Source organism: Abramis brama (genome assembly GCF_963993115.1).
Source record: "Abramis brama genome assembly, chromosome: 22".
In the NCBI taxonomy this organism is placed as follows: domain Eukaryota; kingdom Metazoa; phylum Chordata; class Actinopteri; order Cypriniformes; family Leuciscidae; genus Abramis; species Abramis brama.
The window spans coordinates 34,131,244-34,150,458 of NC_139984.1; the positions used below are offsets into that span (position 1 = coordinate 34,131,244).

Consider the following 19,215-nt stretch of genomic DNA (forward strand, 5'->3'; position numbering starts at 1 on the left):
CATACTTTACTGCTTTCGCTTCAGCAATAATCTGCTGAGTGTCTTTAAAACAAGTCCAAACATAGGTCTATATTCCAATCCATTCTTGAATTACAACCATTTAAGTTTGGATAGTGCATTTTCACGTCCATTCTCAAAAAGAGGGGTGACAGTTAAGGGGTTAAGTGTTTGGATATCAGTTGTTAATGTTTATTAATGGTGTAGTTTAAAGAAGAGATTTGTTTTCTTTTGATAAAAAATTTACCAAACCTGATATTTTTAAATTAATCGACAAAGATATTGGAATTGAATCAAATTGTGAAATTTATGTCAACACCCAGCCCTAACCCTAACCCTAATCTGTATTTACATACATTTTGAATGTCAGTGATTTTCTTCTTTGCTGGATTTGTGTCGGTTTGTGATTTATACTCATTTCTTACTGAGAAAATAAAGCGTTGGAAGAAATTTCATTTGTCATTGATGTCTTTTGTCTGACCGTCATCTCCTGTGAATCTGATCTATTTTGTCGCATGCTTAACATTTATTCTGATGTACAAAACTGAGTGTTCTTTAAGATCTTTGAGTTTAGTAGCACAGATGCATGATTTCAGAGATCAACACATGATGCACAGGTCCCTGAGGGAGGAGAACGCTTGAATGAGCTTGAATGAGCTCACAATGAAGGTGAAAGTGACTGAAAGTGTTTATGTACATTCTTGTTTATGTAATAATTGGTCTTTTCATGGTGTTCAAAGCAAATCAAATTTTGTTGAATGTTTACTCTGCTCTTTTCCATATGGGACAGTTTAATATCAGTAAAGTTGAGCTATAGCCTACCATAAAATCAGCCAACAATGCTCGTAGAAATCACTGAAGGAAAGCACAATATACAAGCATTCACTCTTATCTTATGTCTGATATTCTGAAAACTGCTATGTTGATGCTCATCACACACAATCAGGAACTACACTGTGACAAAAAAAAAATGCAAATGACATTAAAATCGGAGAAATTCAAGGTCGGTAGTATTTTGCATCCCTGGATAAATAATGTCTGTTGTTTAACATTTTTTATCATGAACAGTTGGCAAAAAATTTATATAATAAACAATAAATACTTTATTGTTGGGAAATTAACAGCAGTTTGGTGCAGTTTTTAAATACAGTGCTTTATAAATAAATGATTGATTTTATGATGATTGATGATCTTCGCTTCACTCTCCATCCAGTAGATGGCAGAAATGCAACATTAAATGGTTTGCCAAGCCCCATTTAACAAACATGAGGTTTCACTAGTAGCTGCTATTATACTGTAAAATGACTTTCAAACACTGCTTTTCCACATGATGTATAGAACTAGAATAATAGATGTTTATTAGTGAACAGGTCTCAGAGGGGGGGGGGAGAGGGGGGAGAGGGGGGAGAGGGGGGGGGGGGAATCACATTATTAAAATAAATGCTTTTCTCCAAAACACGTTGGCCATAATTATTGGTACCCCCAGAATTTTTTATAAGTAAAATATCTTACATTTCATACAATATTACATTTTTCAGCATGCCAGGATGAACATGCCATTGTCTAGCTATGACTATCACAATAAGTAAAACCAAAGAATATAGTTCTGATGTGCAGAAAAAGTTGAGCTTCACAAAATAGTGAGTGGCTGTAAGAAAATAGCTGAAGCATTGAAAATCCCCATTTCCACCATCAGGGCAAAAATGAAGAAGTTCTAATCAACTAAAGATCTTACGAATCTGCCAGGAAGAGGACGCATCTATATCGTCTTAATGCAAGAGTTTGAGTTGCCAAAGACTCTTCAAGGATCACAGAGATTAGTGAGTCTTGGGGTCAGAAAGCCTTAAAGGGTTACTTCAGGATTTAGCATTAAGCTTTGTATTAGTAGAAAACCTGTAGTATTTTCGAATTACCATGCTTTCCACCCTCATATCCCCCTGAGAGGAGAGATTTATGTATTTTTTGTCTGGAAAAAATCCTCCGATGACGCAAAAATCGTCATTTTGCGTCATCGGAGGATTTTCTGGCCAGAGGCTAAAGACTACAGCCAGTAGATGGCGTTGTTCCGCATGTTTTCAGCCCGCCCATAGAGGGTTGGATCTCACTCACAGAATGTACACAGTGTCAGCCGTCTTTCTTTGGAAGCTAAGCTAGCAGGCTCTTGTTCTGTGGAGAAAGCTGAATAGTAGGAGAAAGCTGAGTAAGTAGGGGTTATATCCTCCTTTTCCCGGACTTGTCCGGCGGGCGAGATCGTTCAAAATGTCCGGGATTCGGCTTTTGCTTTCTGCGGTCGCCATTCATTGTTTACATGCACACCTCTTGTTTCAATCTAACTGAATTCATTCCGATCGGTGAGTCTGAATGTAGTGTTTACATGAACGCTAATCAAGTGATCGGTTGATGTGCGTTTTAAACATTGCTAAGAAAATTCCTGCACCTCCGTTGCGAGACCGGCGCGTCTCAGTAATGACGCCACCGGCCTCGCGTCGTTCTCCCGCGGCCGTCAGCCTCGTCCTGCTCGCCACAGTAAACATGATGAATGAATGGCGACTGTAGAACGCAAAAGCCGAATCTCGGACATTTTGGGCGATCCCGAAATCCCAGGCAGACTCGTCACAGAGACTCACTGGTAGCCTCATAGGGTAGCCTAACCTTGTTTTCAACTGGGCTGTATTACCGGTAGGCGTGGCCTCCTAGGGGAGTGAAGCAAGTGCATTCTGGGAGTTGTTGTCTTTCATCCACATAAGCCAAAAATACATTTTCTGGCTTTTCTCAGTCTAGAAAGCTCCAAATTAAAAAATTTCTTCACATTTCTTCTACATAAATGACCTATTTTAAATACACATTCATCTCTCCAGAGGTGAAGTATCCCTTTAAAATTATCAAACAGCCCCTACATCACCACATGTTGTTTGGCAGGGTCTCAAGAAAAATTCTCCCCGCTCATCAAAAAACAAGCTCCAGCATATTCAGTTGTGAGACACGACTTGAATTTCAAAAGGGATTCTGTGGTCAGATGAAACTAAAAAAATGGCTTTGGTGCAAACAGGGATGAAGAATACCCCATGCCCACAGTTAAATCTACCGCTGGATCTTTAATGCCTTCCTGTAGCTCAAACAGTAGAGCGTTGGCGCTAGCAACGCCAAAGTCATGGGTTCGATTCCCAGGGAAAGCAAGGACATGACAAAATGTAAAAAAATGTGTTCCTTGAATGCAATGTAAGTCGCTTTGGATAAAAGCGTCTGCCAAAAATGCATAAATGTAAAATGCATAAATGTAATGTTGTGGGGCTGTTTTTTTGCTGGAGGTCCTGGACATCTTGTTCATATACATCAAATTCTAGCAAACACCGACAGATAAAAAAAATCAAAACCTGACGGCCTCTGCTAGAAATCTTATAATGGGCTGTGGTTTGATCTTCCATCAGAACAACGATCCAAAACAAACATCAAAATCAACACAAAAATGTGTCGCTGAGCACAAAACCAAGCATCTGCAATGGCCGTCCCAGTCCCTGACCTGAACCCTATAGGAGATGAGTGGGCTGAACTGAAGAGAAGAAGCACCAACATGGATCTGGGAATCTGAAGGATATGGAGATTCTGTAAGGAGGAATGGTCTCTGATCTCTCGTCAGGTGTTCTCCAAACACATCAGGCATTATAGGAGAAAACTCAGAGCTGTTATCTTGGCAAAAGAAGTTTAGAATAAGAAGAATAACACGGTGCCAATAATTCTGGCCAATGTGTTTTGGACAAAATGTTAATGTGATTAAAAATTATAATGTGATTTATCCTGTACTTTCAATTCTTTATTCTAGATTTTTGTGAAGTTTTTGAATGAAAGATCAAAAGGATGAACAATGCAGATTTATTTTTATTTTATATTTACCAGGGGTGCCAATAATTCTGACCACAACTGTATTTATTTTCTTTTTTATTTGAAAATATTTTCCTTATCATCATTTCCCATCTCTTGCTATTCTTTTTTTTTTTTTTTTTTTTGCTTGCATAATAAAAAAATATTTTGCATTATTTCTAATGCCATCCACACACACAAACAATCAATGTAGATTGATTAGATGTAACAACACCTGGAGTCGTAACAGAGGCCATATCTAATGATTACATTTTATCATAATTATTAACGAAGAACAAACATTTGTGAAGTAATAATGCAATCACATTTCTATTACAGGTGTCACAATTATGCTCTGTCATGTCTGCACCTGTTCTCGTTAGTCCCTGATTTGTCATCTTCCTCCACCTGTGCCTAGTTAGTTCCCTCATTTCATCCTGTGTATTTATACTCCCTGTTCTGTTCAGGCCCTTGTCGGTTCTTGTTGATGTTTAACGTGCTTGTTTCTGTTCTACTTCAGTTCTATAAGTAAAGACTGTGTGTTTAACCCTCTCCTTTGTTGTGTGCTTTCCACAACCACCACACCGTTACAGAAGAACCGACCTCTCAAAAACGAGAAAGAAGATGGACTCACCAGTGATGCGTCTCCTCCTCCTCCCGGAGAACAGGAAGTATCTGGGATACTGGGCCTGGTTACTCCGGAATGGCAGCCTCTCCTCCACAGCCAGCGAGCCCAAGGTACCTGCCGAGGTGCAGGATGACATCAAAGCCCCGGAAACTACGCGCGCTTACCACTCCATCCCAGAGCCAGGAGCGGACCTAGACCTGATAGACCTGTGGTCCATGGATCCAGTTCCCACCCAAGTCCCCATCCTCGAATCCTCGTCTTCTTTTCCGGTCCCGTCCCGATATTTGGATGCTCCGGTCCCATCTGGAGATCTTCTTCTGCCTATATCCCTGTCTGACTTCCAAGTCCCGTCTCCATCGCTGGTCGCGGCCAGTCCCCTGGATCTGTCGGCACCACTGGTGAGGTCCAGCTCCTTGGCTCTGCCCCTGCCACTCACTCCGTCTGACTCATCCTCCCTGCCTCAGGCTTCCCCTCCACCAGCTTGGCGTGAGGCAGAGTCCTCGGCTGCACCTCGGGCCTCCAGGCCCATGTCTCCACCTCAGCCTGTCAGCCCATCGCCTCGGCTCACCGCTCCATCATCACCTCCGTGGTCCGTCTACCCGGAATCTCTGCTGGGTTTCCTCGTTACTCCAGAGAAGCTTCCTCCATGGACTCCCAGGATTTCGGCTGCACCTACACTCTGTACACCTATGACATCATCAGGCTCCTCCCTTCCTCCGACCTCCCCGTCGTCCTCACTCGCTCCAGCGTCGCCCCGGTCATCCGAGTCCTCATTGCCGCCGCCTCAGTCCCACGAGCCAACAGCGCAGCGCCAGACTTCCAGGCCCACGATGTCGCCTAGGTCTGTCAACCTCTCAGTTCCACCGGTTCCTCCACCACTCATCATGGATCCGCCTCTGCCGATCGTACCCAGGATTCCGTCCGCCCCCTCTGTCAGGACTCCACCCTGGTTCCTCCCACCTTCAGCTCCACCATGGTCGGCAACTCCACTGACTCCTCATCACCATCCGTCACCAGCTCCAAGCCCACCACCAAAGTCTCCGCCTCATTACTACCTCCTGAACTTTGTCATCATCGCGGTTCAAAGTCAGTTTCCGTTTGAATTCATTTTGATTAATTCCCCTGGAAAAAAGGACATAAAATATTATAATATTTTACTCATGTAGTAAATGCATCTTGATTTAAGAATTTTTAGATATCTGGACTGGAAACAAGACAAAAATACAAAGTAAGAAAAGCATTTTTTTTTTTGTTGCAGTGTAGCTACTGGAGTGCCTCAGGGCTCAGTGCTGGGACCGCTTCTCATCTACATGTCCTCACTAGGATCTGACATTCAGAAACAGTGATGGGAATAACGGCGTTATAAATAAACGGCGTTACTAACGGCGTTATTTTTGTCAGTAACGAGTAATCAAACTAATTACTGTTTCCTCTGTTACAACGCCGTTGCTGTTACTGTCAATAAAAATGCGGCGTTACTATAATTGAGCTCACTGAAGCGGTTTTCATCCGAGTGGGCTCTCTCTGTGTGTGTGTTTATGAGGCGCCGGACTGGACAAAAGCAAGGCGAATGCCGCGAGCCAGCGCGCTCGACAGTGCGCGAGAGAGACCGAGTGTGTCCGAGCAACGAGCATAAATACTTTATTTATAAATAAATTACACATTTCAGCATTAGAATAATCTCTGTAGCATATTGGTATCATATGCAATGTTTTAATTAGATAGCCTAACATAAACTCCAAAATAACCTGCAGGGAACGTTCAAACATGGCTATTTGTTTGACCGGTTGTTGTGCGGCAAACACGACTAGAATTTGGCTAACCTCTGATGATGACGTTCTCTGTAGGTTATAAAAATAAAGCCCCAAAAGATTATAAAGATTATATTTTATTATTATTATTTATGTTGGTACATTGTTCAGTATTATATTGAGAGCACTTTTTGTTAAACTTAATATTGTGAGGAAGAAAATACTTCAAGTAGGCAATACAGTCTACCAGTTGTAAAGGTGTGTGAGTTTTATCATTTTAATGATATGCACTAGTGTATGTGTATGTAGGCTATATTTTCTATTACTATTTATTTATTTTTGGTATATTTCTTAAGAAGCATGTTCTATTTAGTGTCCATTTAATTCATTTAACATTTCATATTGGGGGTTTCCAAGAAATTTCTTATATTTAAACTTTTTTTTTTTTTTAGTAACGTAATAGTTACTTTCCCTGGTAATTAGTTACTTTTGTAATGATGTAATTCAGTTACTAACGCAGTTACTTTTTGTGAGAAGTAACTAGTAACTATAAATAATTACATTTTTAAAGTAACTTACCCAACACTGTTCAGAAACATGGATGTTCCTATCACTGCTATGCTGATGACACACAGCCTCTCATTCCAGCAGGATGATCCAACGGTAGCTGCTCGCATCTCAGCCTGCCTGAGACATTTCTTACTGGATGAAGGACCACCACCCTCAACTAAACCTCCCAAAGACAGAACTGCTTTTGATTACGTCCAACCCAACACTTCAGCACAACTTCTCCATTCAGCTGTTCATAATCCATAACTCCATCCAGGAACCCTTGAGTTGAGATTGATGATCAGTTGAACTTCACAGACCACATTGCTTGAACTGCCCAGCCCTTCAGATTTGCCTAGTACAACATTAGGATGATCAGGCCCTTCCTATCGGAGCTACACAACTCCTTCTCCAAGCTCTTGTTCTCTCCAGGCTGGACTATTGTAATGCTCTCTCCTTCCAGCATCTGTCAAACCTCTGCGACTGCTCCAGATGCTGAAGCAAGAGTGTGTTCATCGAGCCGATGAGACACACGTCACTCCTCTCCTCATAAACTTGCACTGGTTTCCAACAGCCGCTCGCATCAGATTCAAGGCCCTGATGTTTTCCTGCAGATCAACCACTGGCTCTGCTCCTCTATACCTAAACTCACTACTCCGATGTGTCTCCAGAAGCTTGTGTTCTGCAGGTGAACAGCGTATTATGGTGCATCATCCAGACCTGCAAACTCCTCAGAATAAAAAAGGTGAGTGTCGCGGGGGGTGGAAATCAAGGAAGTGTTGTGACGCAATCAAATAAAGATTGTATCTGTATTTTATCTGTAAAAGAAAACGTGATTTCGTAAAAACGGAATTCATAGGTATGACGACAATACAATATTATTGTAAATTATATCACATAAAAAAGCGGTAGCTAACGTTAATTGAATCAAGCAAACAAATAGCTGTTGTTTTTGCTCCAAAAAGCTTGACTTACCTCGAATTTAACATAAGATTCCTTCATGTTGAGTTTCCATCAGACTCGCGTGGTAGCCAGCACCTCATCCAATGGCGAGCTCAGTTGACGCTGTGTGCTTCAAGATTCTGACGCAAGTGCTAAGATTCCGATTGGCCAAGAGAAATGTCAATTATAAGAATTATCCAATAATGTTTTGCAATTCTAGCCTGCATGGCATGCAGATGAAGGGCAGCCTACCCCCCCCCTCCGGTTCTACACGATTCACGTAAATGACCCAATTGACCAAGAAAACGGCAATTGTCGCCGAAAAACGACAAGTTTGCAGGTGTGATCATCCCAAACAAACACAGAATCACTTTCACCGACCTTCATCTGGACTGTACCCTGCCCGAGGAATGACCTGCCAAATTGTTTTTAAGTCGCTTTGGAGCGTCTGCTAAATGATTAAATGTAAAATGTAATGTAAATGTCAAGTCTTTTTATTGAAAAATACTTATCAAAATTAAGCTTGTTTATGCTTTAAGCAAGAACAAATATCTATCAATGCGGCCAGAAAATTAATCTCGTTTTCCCTTTGATTTTTATGACCCCATCGGCAGATATTTGTTCTTGTTTTAAGCATAAACTCACTTCATTTTGATCAAAAAGACTTAACATCTTAAATCATTTTGCGTCTCAAGTAAATGCATATTTACTGTACTTTTGACATCATCTTACTGAAAACATTTTGCATGTAGATCACTGGAATATAATCTGACTATAAATGATGTGCTGCTGTCTCATATTTGCATGATTGTCAAGCTGCACAAAGACACTTCACTGCAACTGAATGCTGCTGTGACATCATAGCAACAGTGATGCAAATAAAGCAGTTGTTTATTATACCCTTCGTTCTCCAGTCTCCAATATTCTCCATCATCAACCCAAAGACTTCCAGTTTACACTATTACTCTTCAGTTTAAGACTCAACGTCACCATTTCATGCTCACCACTTCCCTGCACATTTACTGTCTGAGTCTCTGTAACAGATATCGCATTGCTGCTTTATAGCTGAATTGAACTCGTTTCATAATTTGTCAGTAATAAAGAGACACAACACTCACAATAACATGATTTTGCAAAGTACCTGAAAACCGCTCCTGGTTTCCTGGATATATCGTGTTTGTTTCCGCATCACTAATTTAATCTAAACCGCATGTGAACTTTCATCTCTGAGGGACAGTGAGACACTCATGACTATTATCTGCATCAAACAAGTAAAGAACATGTACAAATAAAAAGTTAATGTGTGAATGAAAAATTCAAATGACACTGAATGATGACACTGTTTTCTTTTAGAGCTGTTTGCTTCAGTGCATCATTTCCCTGTTATCACTGTCACACTACTTTGACATAATCTCTATTTTATAAAGCGCTTTATAAATAAAGGTGATTTGAATAAAAATATACTTGTGCTCTTTTCCCCACTAGTCTGAAAGAACACTTTATGAAAATCCAAATAGCCCAACATCTCAAAATTAACCAGTACAGAGTACACACACACACACACACACACACACACACACAAACACACACACACACACACACACACACACACACACACTCTCTCTCTCTCTCTTACACACACACACTCTCTCTCTCTCTCTCTCTCTCTCTTACACACACACACACACACACACACACACACACAACATTAAATAGATAACACACACTTACGGGTCAGTAAATCGCCTTTGGTCAAGAAAGGAGGAGATGATCCATTATATCAGTCTGTCCTGACAGAGAAACACACACACACACACACACAATCGCACAGAAATCTCAACATCGACAGGTAAGAGAGTTTAAGACAGTTACTGTTGTTTTAACTTTACACTGATTACAACAGGATTGATTTAGCTGTGTTTGTATTAAATTATGCTCGGTTGTATTATTTACTCAAAACTAAAGCTTCTTTATTGACATTGATGGATCCATGAAGAATCTTTAACATCCATATAATCTTTTCCATTGCACAAAAGGTTCTTTATAGCGGAAAAAAGTTTAGATTCTTGAAATGTTTTACACACTAAGAAAACATGGTTATTTTAAGAACTGATGAATGAAAGGCTCTTTGAGGAACCAAAAAAGGTTCTTCTGTGGGATCGCTGAAAAAATAAGAAAAAGAAAAAAACTTTTGGAACCTTTATATTTAAGAGTGTACAAGAGCAAAAATAAAAAATAAAGGTAAATTATTATTTTTTAAATAATAAAAATGCATTTACAGTAATACACTGTAGATTAGCACTGCAATTCCAGATCCCAAAGTCTATGAGTTTAATTCTGAAGGGTTTAAAGCGGAAACGTGCAGCATAAAGCTGTTCTGTAAGACTGAACTGACACGCATCAGCTTTAGGAGCTTCATGTGTGTTTATAATTGATGCGGAAGCTAATCAGCAATGATCAAGTAGGAATGACGTGCGCTGAAGTTCTGGATTCTGTACGAACTTGAGCTGTTGCACTTCAGAGCAAATGAAGCTGGTTTATTGAGTCTGTTTTCTGCCTTTCCCTCAGGAATGGAGAGAATCACACTGACGTCTCTTCTGCTCTCAGGTGAGTGAGTGTTTCATGCAGCGCTTCACTAGTTCTAGTGCTCTAGTGTTGTGTGAGACGGACAGTTTTTGTGAAACAGGTCAAACTGCTGTTATTTCTATGCCGGTAAATTAAATGAAAATATTAGGCCTACATTTGGATTGTCAGAAGCGGGGCAGAAATTAAGAGCAGTTTGGGGCAAAAACACCAAAATAATAAAAATGCCACCAAACTTCGAGATATGGGCACAGAAATGCCCCTGATTGAGTTCTTGTTTTTAATATTTATAGTGAGCAACATCACACGAGCAAAACAGAATATCAGAACGATTGCAAATGTGATGTTGATTTTATTAGTTCAATAAATAGTTAATATAAAGGGATTTTAACTGTATCTTTTTTTGGGTCTATTTTGCAAATGAAAACAGTTTGAAATAAAGCCCCCTTTATGCATTCACGGCTGCTACATGTGAAAATAGTCTTGCTTTATCGTTCACATAAAACCATACATTGATTTAAATTGATGTAAAAGAGGTTTTGCTTGGAAAGCCAATATGCAAGGGGGGCGTGAACGAGGAGTGGTTTACACCTGAGAAATACACTGTCCCACCCACTCTGCATAATGAGCCATTCACTCAGGTGTGAAACTGACTGAGCCACAATGCAAGGACAAAAGATATATTTAGAAGAAGACTTATATTGACCATTTAAGATTTTGCTTACATCTATCTTGTAAATATGTTTTGCTATTTTATTAAAAAGGTTACAATTACAACAATAATTACAATTTCAACAATATTTCAAGTGTACTCTTTCTTTGTAAAAAAAAAAGATTATAGGCCTACATTTTATCTATGTATTCATTAGTTTGAATATAGCCAACATTGGAACAGCTAACATCTTAGTTGATGACTTTATTTTTGACAAAAATAGTATTTTATATATAGAAATTGCTAAACAAAAGCTTATTTGACGAGGCAGTATATTCTACAGTAAAAACTGTACCCAAATCTACTAAACAAAATGTTGTCTTTCATATTTCGCCTGACTGTAATGTTGTTTTCATGAAATATTAGGGCATATTGTTAATTTGCAGTTTAATACGTTGCTTATACAAATAGCCTACATTTTATTTCAACATATTTCAGTCGATTTTTACTCATCTCAGTATAGCAATACAGTTTGCTAAAACATCATCATTCATTCACACACGCGATTTAAATGTCTTTGCCAGCTGTGGTAAACAGCGCGCATTTCTGCCGTTCATTCATTCATAAACAGAAACCCATGTGAAGAAATTCACGTGAGAAGGAAAAAACTTACTAGTATTCCTCAGCTCACTCCTCCATATACCCGCACTTCTGAGGGACATTTTCCATTATTATTATTCCTCACAGCGCTGCAAGACGGTGTAAACAAGTAATGATCTGAATAAACTTGTGAGTTTTCTCGAGCTGTATGGGGGCGTTCACAGGATTGCGCTTGGATTGCCTCAGACATTTGCGTTTGAATAGCGCGCGCTCTCCGTGGGCGTGTCACATTACATTTGAATTGGCTCTAATGAGCTCGACTGGAATCGCTCTCTTTTAATACAGATTTCACAAGATGAGAATATTTGTTTTTTATATAAATTACTTCATTTAAAAGAAGAGAATTCAAGCTTCATGCCTGTGTGTCTGTATGCCTGTTTGACTGAGTATTCGCTGAGCTACACTTCATTTTCGGGCGCGTTTCAGAATGGACTACACTGGCAGAGAGAAGGCAGAACTCGCTTCGTGTTTATTTTTCTTTATTTGGCAAAAAGCACAACACTTTGTTTTTATTGTGAGTATACACAAAAATAATACACATTTAACAGAATCGATTGATGTATGAAACTCCTATGGAAAATCAAAGTCAACAGAGTATTTATGAGTTTCTTTTACACTGATAAAAAAAAAGCGAGCTGGTATCGCCGGCGATACCGTCGACCTCAGGGGGTTAAAGCCAGCAGTAATAAAGGATAAAGGATTCATCGGTGTACGGGAGCAGATGAATTGGACTGAAGCTCAGAGTTATTGTAGACAGTATCACACAGATCTGGCCAGTGTGAGGAATGAGAGTGAGAATAATGAGATTAAGGACATAATACACAACCTAACTCCACCTGATAAATTGGCCTGGATCGGTCTGAACAGACTCTGGGTTTGGTCAGATAACAGCACCTCCACATTCACACACTGGTACACTAATGAACCCAACAGCGACTCTGGAAGAGATAATATCTGCACCGCGATTGATATCAAAGACCACCAAGGACAATGGGTGGATGATGATTGTACAAGATCTTATCCTTTTGTGTGTTATGACGGTAAGGAGACGCTCTCACACACAATCATCTGATCAAAGGCAACTCTACATGTGAAACAGAAACTCATTCATAGAACGAGTGCACTACAGCTTTAACCCAACACTAATCACACATTTCTGACTGGGTTATTAATTATAGTGGATATTTCCACTGGATATCGAGTGGAGTGTGAAGAGATACGATCACATTATATGACGAACAGAGTAAATTTAGGCTTTCATTCATATATAAACAGAAGCTCCAACGTGCATCACATGATGCAAAAGAACCAATCAGGTTTGTTCTATCGTGTGCTAGGCTTAAAAAAACTTAAGACACTGTCTTAACATCATGGTTATGTTTATGCAACCGGCGCCAGGTTTTATTAAAATATATTAATTTGCATTTTGAAGATGAACGAAAGTCTTATGGGTTTGGAACGACATGAGTGCAAGTTCTGGGAAGATTGTTGTTTAACTAAAAATGTTTAATGTTTTTATGGCAACACTTTAGTTTAGGGTCTAATTCTCACTATAAACTAGCAGCTTATGATCATGCATATTACTAGGATATTCACTGCATAAGCGCTTTATAAATAAAGATGACTTGACATCCCTTGATCCTACTCAATACCTAAACTTAACAATTACCTTACTAACTATTAATAACCAGTAAATATGAGTATATAGAAGCAAAAGTCGCAGTTAATAGTTAATAGTGAGAACTGGACCCTAATCTAATCTAAAGTGTTGTTGTTTCTTGATCTGTTTGTGTTCCAGATAAACTGGTTCTGATCAGACAGAATCTGACGTGGACAGGAGCTCTGAGATACTGCAGAGATGAAGACATGGACCTGGTGTCGGTGGACTCTGAGGAGATCCAGCTTCGGGTGAAGAACGTGAACTCGATGGCCTCCACCGCTCACGTGTGGCTGGGTCTCCGTCACTCCTGCGTGCTCGGCCTCTGGTTCTGGGTCAGCGGTCACACCCTGTGCTATGAGCAGTGGGCTCCGGGTAACGGCACCGGGGAGGAGGACTGCTTTCCGACAGTGAGATCCGGAGCCATTCAGACCAGCTACCAGCGCTGGATCAGCCTTCCTGAAACTGAGACAAACAACTTCATCTGCACCAAGTGAGAGATTCGAGTAATGGTTTATGAAGATTCAATCAAGCCAAATTAACTTCATTTAAAGTCTATATAACCTTCACTTTTCTGAGATAAATTCATGTGGTGATGGATTCAAACATTTACTGTGTTTTATTTAATTTTGCTTTATTATTGTTTTTAGTTTTAGTGCATATTATCTAGTACTTTTTTACTTTTCTAGTACAATTCTTAAATCAGTTGATGCGTGAACAAAACTTCACTGAAAATATATTTGTAGCGTCTCACATCCAATAATCACAATATGCTTTGTTACTTTTAATATAAAACAAAGTCTCAACTTTCAAAGTTTGTCATCTTAATCATGAAATACGATATGTCTCTTTAATGTGTGTGACAGATCGCTGTAGAACCGATCATCTCGTCCTCTTTACTAGTAGTTACAGCAACAAATAAACATGAGTGAACATCAGAAGGAATGTTGAAAGGGTGCGTCTAGATTTCTAGGCTATTGATAGATAGCTAGAAAAATAACTCTAGAGAAGAGCAGATAGATAAATATACTCTGTACTCTTCGTTACCTCTGTTGAGGCGGTGCTGGTGAGGTCCAGAGAGGCAGGGGTTCAGTCATCTGTGTTCATAAGCACATCCTGCGGGGGTTCGAGTCGCCTCCTGAACCGCTGAGGGCGTTCCCCAAAGCATCAATGAGACGCAGCGTATCATTCCCCTTCTCAGGGAACCGGGTTGCATTCACAACTATGACGTTTTTATGACAGTCACCGTTTAAATGATTATATTTAAAAAATATTAAAAACTTAATTTATCATAAAAACTGCCTTCCGTCACCAAAAAACCCTTAAATGTCACCATCCAGTAGCAGGACGCTTGGCGCTCTTTTTTATATATCACATATTTTAGTAATCATCATAAGTTAGGTATCATTTCAAAAGCTTACGAACTCAAAATTCATCCTGTGAAAACCATTTTGAAATTGGAGATTGCGTTACCATGGAAATAGTACTTTAAATTCTTTCAGCAGGCTCCTCCCCTAGTGGGCGGTGTCAGTGTTCATATTACAAAAAATATTTTAATTACTTTATAATAAAAGACAATTCTAATCTTGACGAAACACACATCTTCGGAAAGTCAAGGAGAATGAATCAGGACGACCCGTAAAGACCAGATGCAGCTGAAAGGGTCTAAAGCTTGAATGAGCTCATAATGAAGGTGAAAGTGACTTAAAGGGTTTATATACATTCTTTGTTGAGAATTCTAGGGATCACATGACGTAGCCGGTCATGGGAGGAGCTAATTCTCCTCAGGTGCACTTAATGATTGATTACTAGAGTTTGGTGTGTGCAACATTCAATGGAAGCAGACTGTCCTTTCTTTCTCTCACCATGAGAGCTTTTGTAGAGTTGATGTGTTCCTGAAAATGTAAGTTTGTGATCTTTGATTTGTTTTATGATGTTAATTCTTGAGTTTGTTTGTCTAGTTCTGAAATGTTGTATGTGATTATGATTCTTATATTTCAGTGTTCTTACTATTCTGAATTTGAATTGTTTATGATTGGATTGTGATGTCTGATTTATTAGTTGAAGTTCTATTGTATTTAAGATTCTGCTTGTTGTTTATTTGTTTATAGAAACCATACAACTCTATGATCTGTTGCAATAAAATGAGTATGGACTGAGTACTGGATCCCTGTGTTTTAATGGACACACCATCCTGGTAGCACATTTCCTGAACCGAACATTCAAAACTTTACATGGTCCTTCGAGCCGGAGAGGCTGCTAGGATGGATCAAGATGATTCTAAAAGACCTAAACGGATATCAAACCCCCCCAGATGGCATCAGGATTACTTACTGACTCAGTCAAGAAAACCAGCCTGCACACAAGGACAAAATGTTTCTGATCATGTGTTTCAGGAAGTATCACAGGGAGCTGATATATCTGAAACTCGGGCTGAAGTGAGGAATCTCGCTAGCGAGGTACAGCAAATAAAAGAAATGGTGTCAGAACTGAGCCAGAGTATGAGAACCATCCAGATGAGTCGAAACTCTTCCTTCACAATCAGTTCCAAACAAAGTTCTAAGACAACATCTCCTGAGGTGAGACGGGATCAAGAGGATGACAATGCTGGAACATCTCTTGTTCATGAATTGGGTGAATGCCTAAGACAACATGAAGCAAGCCGACATGATATTGATCCACCTACATCACCTCCTCAACTCAGTAGACAAAGTACTCTTCCTCCTCCACCAAGATCTATGCTCCCTACGCCATTGCCACAAGAAGGGGGAGGATCATTAGTGCCCTGTTCTCTACAGTTGTCTCAAGCCCAATTGTTAACTGAACCTGTTGCTACACAGCACGTTTACTCTCAGTCCCAGTCCTCCGAGAATCCTCCTGGAATGAGTATGAATCCAACTCAGTTTGGTAATGTTCCGCCTTGGTCCTTAATTCAACAGCCATTGTATCCAGTTTGTCCAGCCAATGATCCACAGGTGGCGATAGGCGGTGGGCCTGTTCCTGGTCAAGGGAATGGATTTTCCCCATGGATGTTTCCAGGTTATCCAGTGCCATTTCCTCCTCCTCTACTGTGTCCTCCTTATGGTCCTTTTGTTTATCCGGGTCATGTCTTTCCGACGGCCATACCATCGTCAAGTGGTCGGGTTCCTTCAATACCTATAGCACAGTTTGGACCATTAGGACAATCCAGGGGCCCTCCAGGCGTGACTGCTACTAGTAGTGTTCCTGTGTTTAGACCTCAGACATCGTTTGGACCTCCGGGTATGATCCAGTCTGGAGATTCAATGGTGAGTCAACCAGTAATGGCAGCCTATGTTCAGCCTTCCTCAGTAACTGGGAATTCAAGACTAGCTGCAATTGAGAGGCCTTCCTTTCCATGTTTCAAAAGAAACGATCCTCAAGAATTTGCAATGCTGAATATGGCACTAAAAAATCTATTACCTTCAGAGGAAACAGAACAATACAAATATCATATCCTTTTGGATCATCTGAAGCTTGATGATGCACGGCATTTGGCCCTGGCATATGCTCATGACCCCCAGCCTTATACTACAGCATTACATGCCCTCCAACGGAAATATGGCCAACCTCATCACTTAGTGTTGCGGGAGTTGGCTTCCATTCAGAACCTTCCAGCCTTACGCTCTGGGGATTCCCTTGGGTTTAGTCAGTTTGCACTACGAGTCCAGGCTCTCGTAGGCATGCTTCAATCGTGGGGTCAAGATCAAGGGGCAAAGGAGTTGGCTTGTTCTTCTCATGTTCACCAGCTTCTAAGTAAGCTTTCAGCCCATCATGTCTCCAGTTTTGCTAGACATATTCGAACTGTCAATCCAAATATTCCATATAATTTGGTGGATTTTGCAAAGTGGCTGGAGGAGGAAGCAGAATGTCAAAGTCTAGTAGTCCAAGTATCCGAACAATCAAAGGGGGCAACAAAGTATCAAGTGAGAGAAGAGAGACCTCCTAAATCTCTGCATTCTACGGCCACCTTTTTGCAGGGTGCAAATCAAGAGGAACATTGTAACCCAAAAGGTAGAATGTCTCAGCATGATAATAGCAACCAATCAGATCCAGGACCTTTCTGTGCCTTTTGTGGTTATCAAGCCCATCATTTGAGCCAGTGTATACATTTCCAACAGTTTGATGTGGAGGCTAAAAGAAAATGGATCTTGGAAAATGGTCGTTGTTGGAGATGTGGTCGAACACATCGTTCAGCTAATTGTGACTTGAAGAAGCCTTGTCCATATTGCAAAGAGCGCCATTTGGGAGTTTTGCATGAAGTCAATATTCGTAAACCTGACTCTGGTACATTCTACTTGAGTAGACCAAGTGGCCTAAATTCTGTGCTGTTGAAAGTGGTAAAGGTTATTCTGAGTTATGAAGGAAGGACTGTGGAGACCTATGCCATTCTTGACGATGGTTCAGAAAGAACTATGCTCCTTTCTTCAGCTGCAGAGATGCTGGGCCTAACTGGGGCGGCTGAGTCGCTAAGGTTGAGAACTATCCGACAGGGTTCTGAGATTAATGGCACTAATGTTACATTTTCCATCTCTCCAGCATCGTTCAGCCAAAGGAAATATGAGATCAGTGCAGCATTCACATCTAAGATGTTGGACTTACCTGAACAGACTTACCCTGTCCGTACTCTTCGAAGATGCTATCAGCATCTTAGAAATATTCCTCTTGAAGAGTTCCATCAGGTTAAGCCTTTGTTGTTAGTGGGAGCAGATCATCCTCATTTGCTATGTTCTATGGAACGAGTAATATTTGGTCCCCCTGGAAGTCCTGTTGCACTGCATACTCGTCTAGGATGGGTTTTGCAGGGTCCCACTTCCTTGATACCCACAACTGATCCTATCTCTCAGTGCCACTTCTTGGCTACTTCCATCAAAGATCAGTTACAGAGGGATGTAGAAAGATTGTGGCAAGTCGATGTCCTTCCCTATTCTCAGACATCAAAGGCAGAGTGTCGGTCAAAGCAAGACCAATATGCTCTTGAGTGTCTGGAGCAGAGAACAGAATGCCTAGAAATGAATGGTGTTGTAAGATACGCTACTCCTTTACTTCGAGCTAAAAATGCACCCAAATTGAATGCTCTGCAGCAATCAGTCATGCCAGCATTGCGTCGCACAGAACGCCAGATGGCAAAGAATCCAGTGCGGGCAGCAATATATGAGGAGGAGATTCAAAAGCTAGTGGAATCTGGCTATGTAAAGAAACTGAACCCAAAGGCAATGACTTTCACTGATGAATCTTGGTATGTACCCCATCATCTAGTTGAACATAATGGGAAACACCGTTTAGTATTTAATTGTTCCTATCAATTTAACGGTGAAAGCCTGAATTCCTATTTGTTATCTGGCCCTACCCTGGGTTCTTCCCTTCTCGGAGTTCTTCTCCGTTTCAGAGAACATCAAGTTGCAATCAGTGGCGACATCCGGGCCATGTTCCATCAAGTTCGCTTACTATCTTCAGATAGGCCATTGTTACGTTTTCTTTGGAGAAATATGACCAGAGATGCCCCAGTTGAAGTGTATGAATGGCAAGTTTTGCCATTTGGTACTACATCAAGTCCCTGTTGTGCCATTTATGCTCTTCAAAGACATGCAAAAAGAATATCATCTACTTATCCAGAAGTTCAAGATTCAGTCCTTCATTCATTCTATGTCGATAATTGCTTGCAAAGTTTGCCTACTGTTGACGATGCTAAGGAAATGATCATGCAACTACGTTCTGCACTAAGTGAGGGAGGCTTTGAGATCAGACAATGGAGTAGTAATTATGCCTCCGTGATTGACCACTTACCAGAAGAAGCACGTTCCCAGCAGACTGACTTATGGCTGAGCCATGATTGTAACGATCCATGTGAGTGCACACTCGGGATGAGCTGGCACTGTTTACAGGATACTTTGGGGTTCAAGCATCGACCCGTGGAATA

At 40.6% G+C, this 19,215-nt stretch overlaps 1 protein-coding gene across 1 annotated transcript; it reads left to right on the plus strand.

Annotated features, from left to right (window-relative positions):
• The first annotated feature begins 9,527 nt into the window (after nt 1–9,527).
• LOC311073143 (snaclec bitiscetin subunit alpha-like) lies at nt 9,528–13,924 on the plus strand. Its single transcript, XM_084098626.1, has 3 exons — nt 9,528–9,574; nt 10,294–10,332; nt 13,419–13,924. Exons 2-3 carry the CDS (start codon nt 10,296–10,298, stop codon nt 13,772–13,774), a joined length of 393 nt encoding a protein of 130 aa, XP_083954752.1. The 5' UTR covers nt 9,528–9,574; nt 10,294–10,295; the 3' UTR covers nt 13,775–13,924.
• Nucleotides 13,925–19,215: the final 5,291 nt, after the last annotated feature.